The 19226-nt window shown below is 34.4% G+C and overlaps 3 protein-coding genes across 3 annotated transcripts; 2 read left to right on the forward strand and 1 right to left on the reverse strand.

Moving 5' to 3' along the window:
• Positions 526–6063, reverse strand: LOC105171883. The gene is made up of 3 exons (XM_011093138.2): positions 5663–6063; positions 4041–4209; positions 526–3806 (listed from the first exon to the last, which is right to left on the reverse strand). The coding sequence occupies exons 1-3, from the start codon at positions 5774–5776 to the stop codon at positions 922–924; spliced, it is 3168 nt and encodes a 1055-aa protein (XP_011091440.1). The 5' UTR covers positions 5777–6063; the 3' UTR covers positions 526–921.
• On the forward strand, positions 7226–9284 carry LOC105171884 (repressed By RIM101 protein 1). The gene is made up of 3 exons (XM_011093139.2): positions 7226–7319; positions 7499–7573; positions 8772–9284. Exons 1-3 carry the CDS (start codon positions 7263–7265, stop codon positions 9132–9134), a joined length of 495 nt encoding a protein of 164 aa, XP_011091441.1. The 5' UTR covers positions 7226–7262; the 3' UTR covers positions 9135–9284.
• LOC105171885 (high mobility group B protein 15) lies at positions 13596–18428 on the forward strand. Its single transcript, XM_011093140.2, has 6 exons — positions 13596–14179; positions 15951–16029; positions 16154–16316; positions 16394–16525; positions 16981–17369; positions 17459–18428. The coding sequence occupies exons 1-6, from the start codon at positions 13974–13976 to the stop codon at positions 17990–17992; spliced, it is 1503 nt and encodes a 500-aa protein (XP_011091442.1). The 5' UTR covers positions 13596–13973; the 3' UTR covers positions 17993–18428.

Genomic DNA, 19226 nt, shown 5'->3' on the forward strand with positions numbered 1-19226 from the left:
TCCATGGAGAAAATTAAAGAACAATTAACTAAGGAGAAATGATATCCTTACACATTATCAAATTTCAAAGCGTAAGAAATATTAATGAACTAAAAGAAGAATTTATATTGTACAGGGAATATATAGTTTTGACAATTTATATATATTTTTATTTAAGCATAGAATTAACAGTATGTTTTCTAACTTTCACGGCCACATACATTCTTCTTCTTGTGAATTGATATCAGGAAGCGTTTGTTTTTCAGTTGAATTAATAATTCTAAATTATTACTTTTAAAAAAATGATAAAAGGAAGAAAAATTCTGAATTACACTGTCAATGATGGCAACTTGTATTTGTCTTTATTTTCTATAATGCTATGGGAAAGCCATAAGGACTTTCTCGTTTTAGCCATTGTACGGTATCCAAAACCCCAAAAAAAGGTCCAGATATTGTATCATTAAAACTTGATTTTCATCTTATTCTTATTTTCAATCAGTACTGATGCTTTTATAGCATTCCTCATTGCTGCGCAACCATAATCTCTTCATTCAAACACAAGGGGAAGACATATGATATCAATTATATTCGGCACTCAAATGGTACATTCTTGACAAGAAAAATGGAACAACCTAAGGACCAATTCCAAATTTCTATCTTGAGCAGCAACTCTAAAACTTGGGAACATAATTACAAAATATTATCTCAACAATGTCTAAAGGGTTATTGGTATGTGTTGCACGGGATAAGTTGCTTGAGGACAACCATTTAATGTTTAACCTTTCATTCCAACATGCAGCAGAGCACATTCATCTGGGCTGACCTCAAACTGCACTTAAGCCCAAGTTTTCATCTAAATTATGTTCAAAAAATTTTGTTTGTTTAGAGCTCAGGACATGAACTGAGAAGATCCACAATCTTGGAAGACATGCCAAGAACGAGTCAGTTTGGAGTTAAGGACTCCAACTTCTTTTCATAAAGCTTGGCACGCCTCAGGGCATCCATAGCCTCAGCTTGCTTTCCAGAACGTTTTAAGTTCACTGCCTTAACCTTCTCTGCCTTGATTCTTTGTAGCAATTGCTCTCTCTCTATGTTAACATTTTCAGTATTATCTATGTTTGATTTGGTTGACTCTGGTCTTTGTGTGCCCTGAGATGCAGTTCGTGCATCTTCTAGTCCAATTGATTGCAAAGCAGATAAAAGCTGAGGATCGAGGAAATCCTCAATGCTAACATCATCTGGTTCGGCACTTTTGGAAGACACTGCAGAATCATGAGAATCCAATTCTTGCAACTGGGTTTCTAGAGCTTTTGCCAGTTCGAATTCAGCATCAGCTTCAGCTATTTTACCTTCTCGTCTTAGCTTAAGAGATTGGCGCTTGTGACTAAGGGACTCCTGCTGCAGTTTGAACCTCTCACGGCTGGATAACGGTTTGGGAGCTGAACTAGGACTTGCTTCCTTTCTGTCCATAGAAGAAACATCAGAGACTGGCGCATCAGTAGATTTGATGCTACTTTGAGATGTATCGCCCTCCATTTGCTTTTCCAAGAGCTTTGCCAACCGGAGCTCCTCTTTGGCTTCTGCCAACTTTCCTTCTCTCTTCAAGGCGACTGCCTTCCTCTTGTGAGCCAAGATTTCTTGTTTGACCGAACTAGAATGTGTTTGAGAATCTGTTGCTCGAGAAGAGTTCAATTCATCAATGTGAGACTTCTTCAGAGCTGAGATTTCTTCTTGGACGGAACTAGAATGCAGTTGGGAACCTGTTGACTGAGAAGAGCTGAGGTCATGAATATACAACTTCTCTTTCTCAGGAAATATCTCTTCAGGTTTCTCAAGTTTAACCTTGTCTTGGTTTCGCGAATCTCCCATTCTGTTTTCATGCAGATCCACCTGAGTAGAAGATTTGGTATTTTGCAGAGCACCAAAGGATGCATCTCCTCCATCATTTGTAGATGAAACTTCTCTTTGTGTTGGTTTTTCATACTCTTGCAACTGTGCCTCCAATGATTTCGCATTTTCGAGCACTTCATCAGCTGCCTCAGTATCTCCTTGGCGTCTCAGAGTAAGTGCTTTTCTTTTCAATGATAATAGTTCTCTCTGGATTTCACTCTTACTTTTTCTAGATGTCCCAGTTTCTACATTGACAACAGATTGTGTAATAGAGGAACTACTTGCATAATTTGGGGCCACTATGTTTTCTTTCGATATGACAGATGAAACTTTGTCATTTGCTTCCATTATGGTGGTGGATGGAACTTTCACATTATCTTCATCCTCCCACCCCAAGTTCTTCAACAGAGAAAGGTAAGTTGGATCATGCAAATCTTGATCTGTTACTTCCGCTTCGTCTCCATCACCCACAGCAGTCTGTGTCATAGTGTAAGCCTGCCTACTGCCAGTACTTGGCTGTGCAACAACAGGAGATTTATTCATCTCTTCAAGTTGTTCTTCAAGAACCTTAGCCTTTTTCAGTTCTTCTTCTGACTCATCCAGTCTACCCTCCCTCCTGAGAGTTAGAGCCTTCTTTTTCAGAGCGATAAGCTCTTTCTGGATTGTCAATTTACTCTTTGGAGCCGGTTTTGGGCCTTTATCATTCCTACGACCAACATTTTCAGCACTTTCCGCGGTGGAAAAGAATGGTTCTTCCACAGATTGGGAGTCTGAATTTTTCTGAAGGTCTCTTTCAAGTACTTTTGCCTTCTTTAGCAGTGCCATTGCTTCTGCAGTATTGCCTGCCCTTTTCTGATTTAGAGCCTCTCGTTTCAAAGACTGAATCTCAGTTAGTAATGATTCACTGCTAGACGATGAAACAGGACCATGAATATCATCAGAATAGGCATCATCTTCAGCCCAACCCAATGATTTCAGTGCAGATGCCATTTCTGGATCTTCCATGTCCTCATCTGTCACTTCAAAATTTCCATCCACACCAAGATCATCAGCAATACCAAGCAAGCTATTGAAATCAAAATTCATATCAGTTTTATATCCAGATAACAAATCATCATGCCCATCAGAATCTATACCCCGCATCAGTGATGAAAGTTCATCATCAGAATCATCAGCCCCACCCAAAAGTTCTTCTTCCTCTATTTTCCTCTCAAGAATTTTAGCTCTCTTTAATTCTTCCTTGGCCTCAATAAGGTTCCCTGCACGCTTCAGATCAAGAGCCTTTTTCTTATGAACAATAACCTGAGACCTGTCGGTGCCGCTAGCTTGCTTCTCTTTACCGGGCTTCTGAGAGATTTCTCTGAGAAGTGAAGACAGCTCACCCTCCAAGGTCAAAGTTGCAGGTTTTTTCTCAGCATCACGAAGATCTACATCCGACCACCCCAATTCTTTGAGTTCAGCTGAAAGATCATCCTTTTCTTTACCCTTCATAGCTGGGGGCTTAATTTTGTCAGCAGATGCGCTAAAATGATCTTTAATTTGCTGAATATCATCTGTGTTACTGGAAGATAAAGCTTTTCTACGATTTTTTCTGAGAGATATCTCCAATGCTGCAGCCTGCCTCTCAAGCTCTTTCCCCCTTTTAAAGGCTTTTAAGGCTTCATCAGACTTTCCTTCAGCTTTCAAAGTTTTGTACTTCTGCTTTTCAACCAGAGCTTGTTCACGCAACTCCTCAGGGGTAGCAGATTCTACCTCTGTCAACATTCGAGTTGGCTGATCAAGAGACAGATTTCTGACAATATCACCTCCTTCAACCTGAGTGACTCCTTGTTCAATGTTAGAAGATGATGTGCTGCCTGTTCTTTGTGTTGAGAAAAGTTTATCCTCATTACCCAGAATCTGATTTAGAATATCATCCTCTTTCTTTCTGGAGCCACCTGCACAGAGCTATATATTAAAAAACAAGAAAATATCTCTGCAAAACATAGCATCATTAAGCTTGAAGTTGAATCTTGATACTATCATTCAGCTTTTTATTGAAATGATAGAAAAAGTAAACCAAAGAACCAAAATGGGGGTGAGCAAACCGTAATCAAAGAAAACATGGATTCTAAAACGACAATGGAGCGAAGTTAAAACCTCTGACAGTAATAAGATCCTTGAATGTGTACCTTTTGCAGCTCTATTTTTATATCCATGTCGCATTTCAAATCGAGCAGCCTCTTCTAGCTTTTTGCAGGGTTCGCAAATACGCACCGGTGAATCACCTTGTCCGCGTAAGACCATTCTTTGCTGGGTACAACTGTTACAGAATATGCCCCCACACCTCCGGCAGTGGTGCTGGAATCCATGGCATCAGAAGTGAATAGTGAGAGGAGTTCAAACAATAGAGTTATGTCTTCCATAAATTTGCAAATACCAACTATTGCTGGAAACCATTTCATTTCTGTGAGATGGGGAGGAAGGCAGCATTCAGAAGGAACAGATGTGGTGATAATACTGTTATAAGTTCGAGAACGGAAGTATAAATTATTCCTGAATTTCTGCTCTAAGAGTGAGAAATTGAATTATGGGTCATAAAATTTCCAATCCCATGACATCCTTTTCCCTAAAACACAATTATATACCAGAATTTGCAGAGAAGCTAGACTGATTGCTCTCACAGTTTTAATAATATCTCATACAATATAAAAGGCCTATCAATGAGAAATAAGTACCAAATAAGCGGAAATAGATGTCACCATAAATCAAAGAATAGAAATCCTGCAGCCCTCATCCTCATATAGTCATATTGGAGATTGTACATGACAAGTAAGAAACCTTTCAAAGGCTCAAGGTGCTGCAAATTCCACTATGACTACCAACTAAGAAAAACTGTCCATTCTTAGACCAACATTGGTTATTATCCTAGCCGATCTTATCAAGTTTGCATTCCGCGAATATCTTTTCTGTATCTTGTCTTGTAAGTGTGGGAGCATCCTATCATTCATCTGATCTAGGTTAATGTACTTTACTACACACCCAACCCCACCCCCCCAAAGGAGTTAAAAAAACCGAAAACTATAACATAGACCAGAAATAGCCATAAATAACCAAAAGAGAAGCATAGAATCTACCCCAAGGACAAGCCATGTTTTTCATCTAACTGGAGGAATAGTTAATAAGGTGCACAATATCTAAAACTCACCGAGCACACAAGCTGCAATCAAATAAAAACCTCAAAGTAGGAACAAACTTCACAGCCACAGAGGTACTGAGACAGTGAAACCAGTAAACCAGCCTAATCCCTTGACACCTAAAGAAACATACTGCAGCATAAACCTCAAACAAAACACTCTCTACAAAAATCCATCAACAAGAACAAATCATACTACTCTTATTGTATAACATCAAGACCACAGAACAAAACCGAAAATCCTATGACATCAGTGTTACAAAAACTGTATATTCTGTCCAAACAATATCGTGCAACATAATCCAGGAGAAACAGTTCAGTCCCACAGGGATCTAAAGAAAACGTCAACACCTATATCACAAACAAACCCACAAACTATTAACTCGTCGATCATCGATTTTACATCCCAAGATCAAAACTTTCACTCATGAAACCCCGAAACAATCAATTCCAGTACACGGTATCAAAAGAAATCAACCAAGGACTACCCACATCAAGCATCATAACCCACTAGCAAAAACCTCAACAACAACAACAATCGCAGAAATGGGTATTCAAGAAACCTGGTGAGATCATAACGGCGGGCAAAACAAGGTCAATTAGTAAGAATCAACAGACCTTGCGATTGATGAAAGTGAACTGCGAGGAACATCCCTGGCAATGCGAGGCATCAACTACCCAACTACTACCCCTCAGCGATGGCTTTGGAGGCAACCCAATTTTCTCCAGCATCTTCCTTCTTGTCCCCTTCGCTTTTGTTTCTTGATTTTTTCTCTAGATCAATTTCCCCTCAGTGAGTTCTTCTTCTCCAAGTATTGCGCAGTAATAAGTATAGGATTACAATTGAAATGGGACAAAAAATCAAGAGTAGTAGTAAAGAAAGAAGGGGTGGTTTCTCCGCACCGCAGGCTCTTGACTTTCACCGAAAATGGGGAAAAGTTCGCCCAAACAATGAATCTGAGTTGCACTTGTCCTTGTGGATGAGGTCAATCGTGTTGGCCTGAGTCATAATTTTTTTCAAGGGGGTTTGCAGATAGATTGAAGGGATAATTATACTCTCCTACTAATTATATATAAATTTTATATAATTCGAAAATTATATTAGTTATTCTCGATTTTTATTTTTGTATGCTAACTAAGTTTCTTCATAAGTAAAAATTCATTAAATTTGTGATATTAATAAAAAATTTAAATAAAAAATAGTCTTAATTAATTTATAATTAACTTATTGTGGGTCAAATAATTTTTTGGATTAAATTAATCTTAAAAAAAATTATAAATATATAAATTATATAATATTTTTATGTCGAATCATGGATCATATCCACAACTCGACTCAAAAAATAATTTTTTTTTTTAAAAAATTATTTTTTGAATTATTTTTCTTTTTCGTTTTGTTTAATTTTTCGTAAATAAATTATATTCAATTATTTTTAACAACACAAAATAAAGAATTAATTACTTTTTGTCATCCAAACTATAAACATCTTTACAATTTAGCATCTAAATTTTTTTTGTGTCAAATTACCATTTCAACTTTACGAAATTTTGCACTTTGTCATCTATAACTATTTTTCCACCAACTTTTTGTCAAAAAAAGACCATCACATGCAGTGTACGTATGCTACTTAAGGGTTATGTAATGTGATATTTTGTACATACATACAGCATATGATATTTTCGGATAGAATGATCAACAAAAAAAAGGGAATCATATATAGCAAATTACAAATTTCACAAAGTTGATATGGTAAGTTAACAAAAAAATATATATAGATGCCAAAATGTAAAAATGGACATAGTTTGAATAACAAACTACAATTTAATCCTAAAAGAAATGTCTTACGTGAGGTATGTTAAAATATTAATATTAAACAATTATTTTTCTAATAATTTAAATTTTTAAACTCGTTTAACATATTTTTGGATGGTTTTCAATAATTCTTTGAATATATTCCCAGTTCATATATTGATTAATGCATTAATTTTTCTTTACAAGTTTTGCTTATGTATGCAACTAATGAATTTGAAACATTCTTGCCCAAACCCTATGGGAAAGGGGCTGATGTGTTAACCAGTGCATATCTTTAGGCAAAAGAGTTTACTGTAAATAACATGTCTACAAATCTATAAATTCATCTCCCACATCACCAAAATATTAATTTCATCTACTTTTATTAATATTACACAAAGAAATTCCCTAATAATTCGACAAGAAATGGAAAGCCGAAGTCGTCCCCACAACGAGGCAGAACAAGCTATGAGTCAGGGTCAGGTAAGAATTTTGTTGCAAATCGTTGGCAACAAGGATTTACACAAAACAATTTCCGTGGAAAATATATGTTTTTAATTTTCATAGTCTTTGGTTTTTTTGACTTTTGGAAATGTTTGCCAAGATTTTACTTTTATTGTTTATAACTTTGGTTGAATGTGTACAAAAATAACTGATTGCAGATGAGGAGGGATGAAGAAATGAACCAACAATCAGACATGCAGAACCAAGGTCATGCCACCAACTTCCTTCAAGAGGTACCTCTATTTCTGTAAGGCTAATATAATTTTAGTAATATAACTTAAGAGGTCATATTTTGGATATCGTACCAATTATTTTTCATAATTTAGTTCTGTAATTTTAGAATTTGGTAATTTTAGTCATACCCAATTAACTTACAATGATAGTCCTATAATTTATGGTGGGTGGCATTTTGGTCTTGCACGAATTGATTTATATATCTGAAATTGCAAATTAATTTGGTCTTGTGTGAGTCACATACAATTTTGCAATAATTTTAAAGTTATAAAACTGCAATATTGTGAAAATCAATTTGCGTAGGACCAAAAATGCCACTCTCTCGTAAACCGCAGGAGTAAAATTGCATTTTTTTTTTTTTTCCAAATCTTGAAATATATTCCTTGCCCATTATAGGGGGAATGTTGTAAATAGCCATTAAATTTGTATTTAAAATTGTTTTAGTCTATTATCTTTCTAACGATGTAAAATTTATATTTAGCCACCAGAATTTGGTCATGCTATGTCTTTAGGAGTCAATGTATCATATGATACCTTTTCAAATATTAATCTTATGTTAAAATAAAAATAAAAAAAGATATATGTTCTATTTTAGAAATAATATATAATGATATAATTAACTCTGAAAAATATAGTATGTGCAGTCACATATGTTTGTTACGACCTTTTAATTCGTGGAAGGTCGATTGAGGGATTGGAACGAAACAACATATGAAATATAATTTTTGTTTTAGGTTAATTACATTTTGTCATTCAAATTATGTCCGTTTTCTTATTTTAGCATCTAAACTTTTTTTTGTGTCAACTTACTATCTTAACTTTGCGAAGTTGCATTTTCCCATATATGATCAATTTTTTGTTGATTTTTTGCGAAAAAAACATCACATGATATGCTTATGTGAAAAATATCACATCATATAACCCTTAAATATTACATGTGTACTAAATGTGATGTTTTTTCAACAAAATATTTGGTGAAAAACAGTTATAAATGGCAAAGTATAAAATTTCGTAAAGAAGAAATGATAAGTTGACACAAAAAAAAAATTAGATGTCAAAGTGTAAAAACAGTCATAATTACAAAATATAATCATTTCAAAATACAAATTATATTTCATAGTTTTCTTCAACAATTTTAAGCCTTATTCGTACGTACTCTAATTTAAATGTATCTTAACAATATTTTGAATATTGAAGACTGGAACACAAGCGAAGAACATCGCACAAGGCGCGGTGAATATAGTGTGGGGAGCTGCAGTAGGCGCCGCTAACATGGCCCAAGGGGCGGCTCAAGGGGCTGCTACCATGGCCCAAGGGGCGGCTCAAGGGGCTACTACCATGGCCCAAGGGGCAACCGATACGGTCAAGAATACTCTAGGGATGAATTCTTCCGACACCACCACCAGCAGCACGGGTGGTTCCACCGTGGATTATTCTGACGGCAACACCAACACGGGAGGCTCCACCGTGAATCATCCTGATAGAACCGCCGACATGGGAGGCTCAGCCTACCCCAACGCCACAAATTATACAAGCAACCCTCATAATACTAGGACTTGAAATACTTCAATATTCTATACATATTTTTCTCGTGCAATTTATCCCCTTTACAGTCATTTGTGCATTGTCCTAATTAAATTGGACTGACCCTGTTAAAATGGCCATTTATTTAATAATTTCTAAGTAATGATATCCGGTTTTTCATTCAAATGACCACATCCATTTTCTTCTAATAATATTTTATTTCTTTTTTTTTTTTTGGTGATCGTGTCCCACCCAAAATATTTTAAAATGAATTTCGAATAGATGGAAATCATGAATTTTGTATGTATTAGTTTTTTTTTATAATTAAGAGCGATGGACTATTATTAATTTGAATAAATTAATCATAATTATTTCTGTCAGATGTCAATATTTAACAAAGACCATTATAACAATCATAATCTGATCAATAATATCAAATAAACTAAATCTAACCAACACATACTATTCAGTAAACTCAACGCATACTATTTAGTAGACACAACACCTACTATTCAATAGACACAACATCTATGCATAAGATGGGATTCGAACCTATCATCTCTAAGGTTATGGGGCCTCAACTTCTCCAATTTAGGTAGGCCTCATTGGATCTTATCTTATATCACACAATGATGAATCTTATTTGGATTGGTGGTAGATCTTAAATGAGTTCAATTCAGTTATTTAAACTAATTGACGATTTAATTGTTTATCTCTAAAAGAAAAATAATTCAAATAAACTAACTAAATCAATTTACTCCTTTAGACATGTTTATATAAGGGGGTATGTTGAAGTTAATATAAGAGGCATTTATGATTTAACTAAGTAAATAATTGCAAAAATAACCTTTCTTTACTTAACAAAAAAATAAAAACTCAAATATTTTTATCAAAAATTGCGCTTGCGTCATATGTAGTATACAAGAGAGCCCAATAGTGCATGATAAGAAGCCGAGATACAATACCTTCCTCGTCACATTTTTGCTGCCCACAGAACGTCAGTAGTCCAGTCACGATGGGGCCAATCAAAATGCAGGGTACGCCCTTTGTTTTAATGATCAACCTAACAGAGGGTACTCAGGCGGATGCAAATTGAAAATTTTGGCTACTAAATCTAATAATATTGAAATTTGGGGTATTAAAACTGAAAAATAATATAATTTGGATACGAAAAATGAAATTATCCCGTAGAAAATATACGTGCATTAATTTTGATTAAATGATATATAATTTTGTACCTTTTTATTATAGATCTAATATCGGCTACTATTTAGGAATATAATTAGGAAAGATGTAGAAAGTATTGATTATTGTATTAATTACTTATATATACATTTAATTAAAGAAGAATAAGGATTATAAGTACCTTGCAAAAATTAATAACTTTAAGATTGTGCAGAAAATTCTTATGTTGTATTAAATCATATAAAAAAATTGATTGTAATAATACATAATAAATATTAAGAAGAAATTATTCATAAAATAAAATGAGAATCATTACGGTAACAATATGATGATATCATCAATTTAACTCTTGTATTTATCGATTTTATAGTTATAGAAGATTACAAGAATAATTGAACAATAGTTGACTAATTGTTCTCATTTTAAATTAGTGGATTATCTTTGAATTAGAAATTGTATTCTCTTTTCTTTTAAATCAATAAAATTTATTTATTTATATTTTTTTTTTGTCCTATAATTATTTTGCCATGCACAAAATTTTGTGTGAACAATTAATATACATCAATCTATTATATATCAATAAAAAAAATCACTAATAATAACCACATTATTTACAGATACCAATTATCAATAATTATTATTACAAATATAAAAAAGTATTCATACATCTAGTAAACTTGGATACCAGATCTATAAATTTTTAGTATATTACATCAACACTATTTAAAAATATATTTAATTACACAAACACCCCCTATTTTTAATAAAATTATAATTACATTTTTTAAGTTAAAATTATAATTTACCTCAACATTCTCTATATTTAAGAAGTTTACAAGTACATCTGAAAGTAAATTGCAACAACACCCCTGATTTGTAGTTTTACAAAAAGCACAAAAATACTTTTGTAATTAAAAATAGGGATAATTACATAGTCCTAAGGTTAGATATGATATACGTGAATTTTCTATAATTTGAAAAATTATATTTAGTACCCTTGATATTTATTTTCGTCTAACAAATAGATCTATCGTTAATTAGTCAAAATTTAAAGAATTTATTGATATTGACACAAATATTGAATGAATATTCATATTTACCTTAAATTAATTTATTACTAACTTTTTACAGGTTAAATATATATATATATATATATATATATATTTACCAAACTAACATTATAAGAGCGAAGATGTATCTTCCCACATGCATTAGCGCATGTAAGAATGTATAAAGATAATTTGACTTAACTAACAGATGGTCTAATATCAATAAATTTTGTAAGTTTTAACTAACAGATTGTCTATTATTTGAATGAAAATAAATGTTCAAAATACTAGACTTAATTTTTTGAACACAGAACGTTTATATATAATTACACTAAATTTCAGGGGAGGTGGTGCAATTTTCTCTTAAAAACAACCTCACAAATTTTGAGGTAATTTCCCCTAAAATTTTAAGATTTTCAACTTTTAAATAATTGGACTTTAATTGCGTGTTTGAACTAATTGCTTCATTAAAATGCAAATTAAGAGAGTAATGACCATGAGCTAATCTCTTGGTGTGATTATTAAATATTTTCATCAGCTCCTAAATTTATGTTGGTTGATCTATATTAGTTGAGACTTTTGATATTTCGTGGAACTAAATTAATTTATGAACTTTTAGAATCTAATATATAAGCTTGTGGATAAGATTTATACCCCATAATTACAAAGTTTTTTCAAGAAAATAAATAAATTAAAAAAAAGAATTTCAAGAACACCAAAAATCATATAAATTAATCCCTGCCCAAATCTATTTAATTACAATCAAAGATCACTCCGGTACGCATATAATAGTATAGATAAATATAGAATTAGGGTTGTATAAGATATTGATTTCGTTCATCATCGATCCTCCTCCTCATCATTATTATATATATATATATATATTCCATCTTAGGTGAAATATTAAAAAGAATAGATCCCCTCAGAAACCAACAAAATATACATTGCAAAAGAAGGCAAAAAGGTGAAACATTCAGCCACTCTTTCATGTCATTTCTATAAAATCCACCCCACATGCAAAGTTCTTGATCTGGGACATTTTCTTTTATTATTATTTTTTTCTTTTTTCATTCTTCTGCAGTGATAAGCCAATAAACTATATATTATTACTTGATTTCTCTGGATTTCTTTTCTTTAATACGGGTTCTTTTTCATTGTGTTTTTATTATTTCAGCCCACAAAAATAGAGTCTTTTATCTTGTATGTTTGCTTTGTATAAAGATGGTGAAAGTCCCAGATCTTTTGTTTACAGATGAGAAGGCTGTCGTCGGAATCGCGACACGGGTTTCTCAAAAATGGGTTTGAATGTTTGATGTGTATTAGCAGTTGATCACACCTACGATGAATGATGGTGATGTTTTGGAACCGTCAATCTCGTGCTGAAATCATCGAAATAGATGGATGCATGTAAAATGTTTTCTGGTGAAAATGTAAACTATTGAGGAATCTTGGAAACTGACCCAAGAAATCTCAGTTCTGGAATCTGAAAGGGTGTCAGCAAAAAAGCGCTGGATGGAATAGAATAGACCTCTGGATCTCTTGTTAATGCAAGCAATAGTACTTAGTATTTTCCTATCATCACTGTGTTTTTATGCAGTAATCGCATGTCATATCTTCGGATGTCAGCCAAAAGATTGTATAGCCCATGTAGACCTGCAGTATATCCAGTTCATTTATAGGCTTTTGCATGCGCACATATATTGAGAGAGAGAGAGAGAGAGAGAGAGAGAGAGGACAAGATTCTACGTTTAGGTTCTTGATTGCCAGAGCCTAAAAGGGTCTATTTCTCACCATCTATGCATTGAAAATATCATAGTTTTAGGGCTGTTTCTTTTATGAAATTGTATACAAACATTAGGCCTGATAATTATTTTCAAATATTTCAAAAAATAGTGTTTTAGTAGCTCTCTTATTAATTGTTTTTGAAGATTAATTGTGGCATTGACCTGACACACATTTATGTCTGAGATAAAGAAAAAAGGACAAGCTTTTCATCATTAGGCCTTAAAGCTTTCCTGTTAAGTTCTTTCTTTTCATGGATATGAGAAAATATGTTACTCTTTTCAATGATTAGTGTTTGTAGTTGTACTAGCTAAGAAAAAATGATGTTATTTAATGAATTTCGTAGTGAAGTATATGAAATTTTAGAATATGATATCACTGTTATGAAAAAGTGTAATTGTTGTTTTCTTGATCTTCTAACCACTAATTTAATTTTTTTTAAAAAAGGTGGTTACCATGTCATAATTAATTTACTTAGATGCTTCTCTTGGGCTTCGGAATTTGCTACAGGGAGTTACTTCATCATTCAAGAAGGGTAGTTACCATTCACAACTGCATTTACAAGTCTGGTGTTGCCCTTTGTCCTTTCTGTTGTTACAGTGATGCTCTCACTGGCTATTATGTGTTCAAACTTGTCTTAACCCTCTGCTTTTATGTCTATTGGGCTTTCTCCCCTTCTCAGTCTTCTTTCTACTTGAAAAGCTTTATACCATTCTTGTTTTAGTTTTTGTCTTAGTTCTTACAAAACCCCAAACGGAAATTTCAAAGATGGTGATGGGATTTGTGCCTTTTCTTTGTTGATGACTGGTATTGGCTAATCTTATTCAGAAAATTCAGTTGAGGAAGTAAGGCAAAAAAGATGATGGTTGAACAAGGAATGTCAGGAGGAGGTGAAGGTGAAAAGTTTCAAGTGCAATCATCTTTTGCTGTGAATGCCTGCCAACCAGCTCCTAGTTATCATCCATATCCGCCTCCTTTGGCAACATATGAAGATGTGTTGGGCTCTTGTGAGCTATTTTTGAATACTTTGAAAAAGCTCCACGCTTCAATGGGAACTAAATTCATGTAAGATGCTTTCTTTGCCTTTGTTTTTTGACATATATTTGGTGCTATTGGTTAGTGGAAGGATCTGATTTGGATTACTTGTTGAAGTGTTTCCATTTGGGAGTTTCTTCGAAAAGGGTGTTGTGTGAAAAGTTTTGAGGAATGTGTTACGTATGATTTGTCTTTTGGGTTGTTTTTGAAAAATGTTTTTTGTTGATCAGCAGTATCATGTATCTTTTAATGATTTATTCATTGATGTAACGTTTTAAACATAGATAAATGCATATGTAAAAAGATGTAATAATTGAATTATTCATATATGTATGTCTGTGTGTATAAACAGTAACGATTAAGGTTTTTCTTACAGAATTTGAGGAAAGATGTTCTTATGGGATAGATGTTTGTAAGAAGCCCAAAGAGCAGCAATAAATGGGAATCTTAACATCAATTATGATTTGGTGCTTTATGGAAAATCTGGCAAAAGGATTCCCATGAATAGCCTAGAAATTTTATGAATGTTATTTTATGTTTATGTTTATAGACACACATGCCGAGAATAATACAATTCGCGAACATCACTAGAGAAGTCTTTCTATATGGCCATATCCTATACAGAAAACCTGCTGAAAGTTTGTCTGGCCTGCATGTCTCTGATGCACCAATGAGGCATCTTTGCTAATACTTCTGTGTGTCTACTTGAACTTGATATTAGCCAATTACCACCTGATACAGAATGTAGAGGCAGGTCAGGTCTTATGTTCTGGTATTCTGGTGATGATGCTCACTTTTGATGAAAAAATGTGTGCTTTGTCCTAAAAATGATTAAGTCATAATTCTTGTATTTGAATGATAATGTGGACCTCCTAGAATAAGGCATTCTTGGTTCCACTCAGGAGTCTCAGCCCGAAGATTGTACCTTCCCGTTTTAATTGGACTCATCTGAGATCTTCGATCTCCCCTCAGACTTGAAGGGTTGGGGCTCAAAGAATTTCCTTCAGGAATGTGATCTATTTTGTTTGTGACTTGTTTATGGTTCCAACATAATAGTTGATGTCCAAGTATTGTCTTGAGCAATCATATAGCAGTATTCTGTCTAAAGAGAAATCATTACTTCCAGTTGGATCTGCATAAGTGCAACTATAATTTCAGCATGCCAAACTGATATCTCTGTGACTCATAGGCAGCTTCATTAGTTAGCTATAAGCAAATGGTTTTGCAGATGAATTTTCACTGGAAGCAAGCCCATTTTCTTGTTTATGACTTTACATTGTGTCCGATAATGTTTGTGTTGTCATCTTCCTTGCAATTGGGCATGATAATGACTGTTTGGAACCTCTAGGAAGCTTAAGTGTTCATGGATAAGATTGTATGTGAAAAGCACATCCAGCATTCAATTGCACATGTGAAACACAATGGTTAGGATGATCAACCATTTGACCACAATGAAGATTAAGTTTTCTTTGTAAAAGTGTTCTACGGAAGTATTTTTTTTTTAAAGTTCCTGAAATATTAGTCCAGTGTCCAATTTGAATCTTGAACTCCGATAATCAGTTGAAATCTCAACTGTATTTGAATATGAAATAAGAGGTTTATTATTTAATTCCTCTTTTTCGAGTTAGATTTTATGTTCGAGACAAGGTGATGTTTATAGAAGGTTGTTTTGCTATTGGTATGTGGTTTCTCGAATATTTTTACATTGTTGAGGGTGTTTTGCAATGAGTCTCTGTGTTTGTTTTCAACTTGCCAGATCTGTGATCTATAGTTTAAATTTACTTCTTGATGCTTCGTTCAGGATCCCGATTGTGGGGGGCCGGGACTTGGACTTACACCGTCTCTTTGAGGAAGTTACATCTCGTGGTGGCATTGCAAAGGTTAGTTTGATCTTTCTTTTCGTCAATTCAATTTGATTTGCAATATATGTTTCTATGAGTGAATAGGTTTGCTTTTGATCTGGCCTGGTATCAAGCTTAAACAATGTTTCAACCGTTCCAACAGGTTGTGAAGGATAGAAAATGGAAAGAAGTTACAGCAGTTTTCAGCTTTCCCTCATCAGCAACAAATGCCTCGTTCATACTTCGCAAGTATTACGTTTCGCTGCTTTATCACTACGAGCAAATCTACTTCTTTAAGGCCAAATGTTGGGCTCCTACGCCTGCTGGTGAGTTAAAATGCCTAAGTACATTCTCTTCCTTACATAGATGTTTTTACATGTTATGGAGCATAAGTCTTCTGCAGATGCTATGCAACATTTGTCAACAATCACAGCTCCGCCTCCCAGCTTGCCTGAATATGTGCCCTCAGTGACACAACGGACCCAAATGGTTTCTCCACAACAGCAGTCAAATACGGCAACATCAGTGTCTGAAGGTTCCCTCTCTACCCTCTCTTCTTTTACAAATTCTCAGGCATTTTGCTTCTCCGACCTTCTCAAATTTTGTGTGCTCGATCATTTTCGTAGTAGTCGGTCAATAGCACCTGCATTTGGTGATAAACGTAGTAAAAGTGAAACATGCTTCGGTTGGTGAAGATATATGATGTCGAGTTGCAAACAATTTCAACTATTCAAATACACCGAATGCATTTTAGGAAAATATAGAAACGCCTTTTTCTTTGTGATGTTATACTCAACAAACCATGCATTGTTTCGCAAAGTAACAACTGTATATTTTCTTTTGATTCGTACTTGTGTTGCTTTCTGAGTATTCCCTTTTTCCAGTGCTGCTGAACTTCTACTCTTTCTCGAGATTGATTCTTTGCAGTTCAGTTTTATGTTTCAAGCTATAGTTTCTTACCTTTACAAAATGATTTCTTGACCCTTGCAGTATCAGCTGGTTCTCCAGTTTGTGGTGTGATTGATGGAAAATTTGATAGTGGATATCTTGTAACGGTCAAAATCGGGCTGGAGGAGTTCAAAGGCGTTCTTTATCAGGTTCCGAACAATGAAGTGCAAATGTTCCCTGATCATACACAAAGAGAATCTGCCAAACTGAACCATTCATCAGCAAAACCAGGGGTACCTCGTCGCAAACGTAGGAAGAAATCTGAAATCCGAAAGCGGGATCCTGCTCATCCGAAGCCTAACCGAAGTGGCTACAACTTTTTCTTTGCCGAGCAGCATGCCAGGCTGAAACCACATTATCATGGGAAGGATCGAGAGATCAGTCGGATCATAGGTGAATCTTGGAATAAACTACAAGAACCTGAAAGAGCGGTAAGGACCAATAGATGCTATTTGTTATGTCTAGTTTCCATGAAATTTCTGCTTAATAGTTTTAGCATGGGAAAACTTGTTCTTTTCAGGTTTATCAGGAGAAAGCTCTTAAAGACAAGGAACGGTACAAGATAGAAATGGAGGACTACCGTGAAAGATTGAGGACAGGCCAAATAATCAGAAGCGCAATGCCGATACAGCAGCAGCCTCCAGTGCCAGAAGCCAACTCCACAGACCTCAACAGCAATCTTCAATTTGGAGGTGCCACCCCCTCAGCGTACACGGAGGAGAATGAAATGAGCTCCGAAAAAAGTGATAAAAGCAACTTGGAAGAGTATGAAAGTGCAGACAAGGACTCGGACTTTGGTGAATATCCGCAAGCAGATATGGAGCTGAAAACTGTGAATATTGAGGTCATGGCTGATGAAGCATTTGATCTGCAGACAAGACCAGACAGGATTGGACAAGACAACAAAAATCCCGAACATGGCGCAGTGGACGACGATAAAATGTTGTCGTCTACCGATAACAATATGGTTCTTGGTGAAGATGGAATATCGGTTCCCATTGAAGAGAGGGAACAGCCACCTAGTAATGCTGATGAATCAGTTCCAAGCCTCTGAAGATTTTCTGTAGCAGAAGAGATCCCAAGATTATGGTACTCTTGTCAGTAGAGTTAACAAACCTGGGATTGGACTTGGTCTAGGATGTCTGTCTTAGTTCCTTGACAATCTTCTGATGCTATTAAATATGAACAATCTCACCATCTTCTGGTTTATCTCTCGTTTATGAAGTTCATGCATTTGTTCTGCTGCTGTTTATCATATTCTTTGGCACAGACATGTGCAAGTAGAAAAAACTGGTTTCTGTCAGCATCGTGAAAACTGATCGACAAGGGTTGCTGTGGCAGGACGAAGATCCTCTACTGATCATGTCAGATGAAGTCGAAGCGTAATGATCTTCAATTACTATCAAGCACTTGTAAGGGTTGTTTATTTTTGTATGTGGGATAAATGGTCGATAGGCTTGGTCGGATATAACGTGGAATATGATAAATTAATAATCTTTTTTGGTGATTGGTTGAAGAAACTGTGGTATTAGGGTTCGATTATACTATCACATCCTGAAGGTGGGATAAGTTGTCGAGTCTTATTCCGGGCTTGATGTATTACTAACGGGTTGCCATTTCTTGTTGCGTCGATAGGGTTGGAAAGGAGGCTCCATCCACCTATCTTAGGCCTTGTAAACGGCTCCATGAAGTCGAAACCCACCCGCCTTCATCTCAACTTCGGCGTTAACATGACTCCAGACATGTTGGACTCGATCAACAAAATTAATTAAATTTTTTATTAATAAGTATGTTTAATAAAAATCAAAATTATTAATTATAAGTACCTATACATTTTATCGTATTAAAAGTATAACATATTTTTGCAAACATATGTATTAAATAAAAGGTTAATTTTTTTTGTTGAATGAAATTATTTTAGAAATACTATTAAGTAATTATACTACAAAAGAAATATCACCCGATAACTAGTCATATGTATATAAATAATCATGACTTGATTCCACAGCTAAAACAAATGTTAATTTACACATACACCCTTACATTATAAATGTAAGCTATATATATATATTGAAGATACTGAATAGTTGAATTAAAAATTAATAGGACCTATAATTCAAGTGATAAAATTGAAATCTCAAAACGATGATACTTCGAGTTCAGATCCCACAATTATTTTTTCGTCATAGTTAATTTATTAGTGATTTTAATATTTATAAAGTTGTCAATAGTTTTTAATTCTAAATGATATATAATTTATCCTTAATTAATTCGTGTAGTTTCTCTTC

This window comes from Sesamum indicum, linkage group LG10, assembly GCF_000512975.1.
Source record: "Sesamum indicum cultivar Zhongzhi No. 13 linkage group LG10, S_indicum_v1.0, whole genome shotgun sequence".
Classification (NCBI taxonomy): domain Eukaryota; kingdom Viridiplantae; phylum Streptophyta; class Magnoliopsida; order Lamiales; family Pedaliaceae; genus Sesamum; species Sesamum indicum.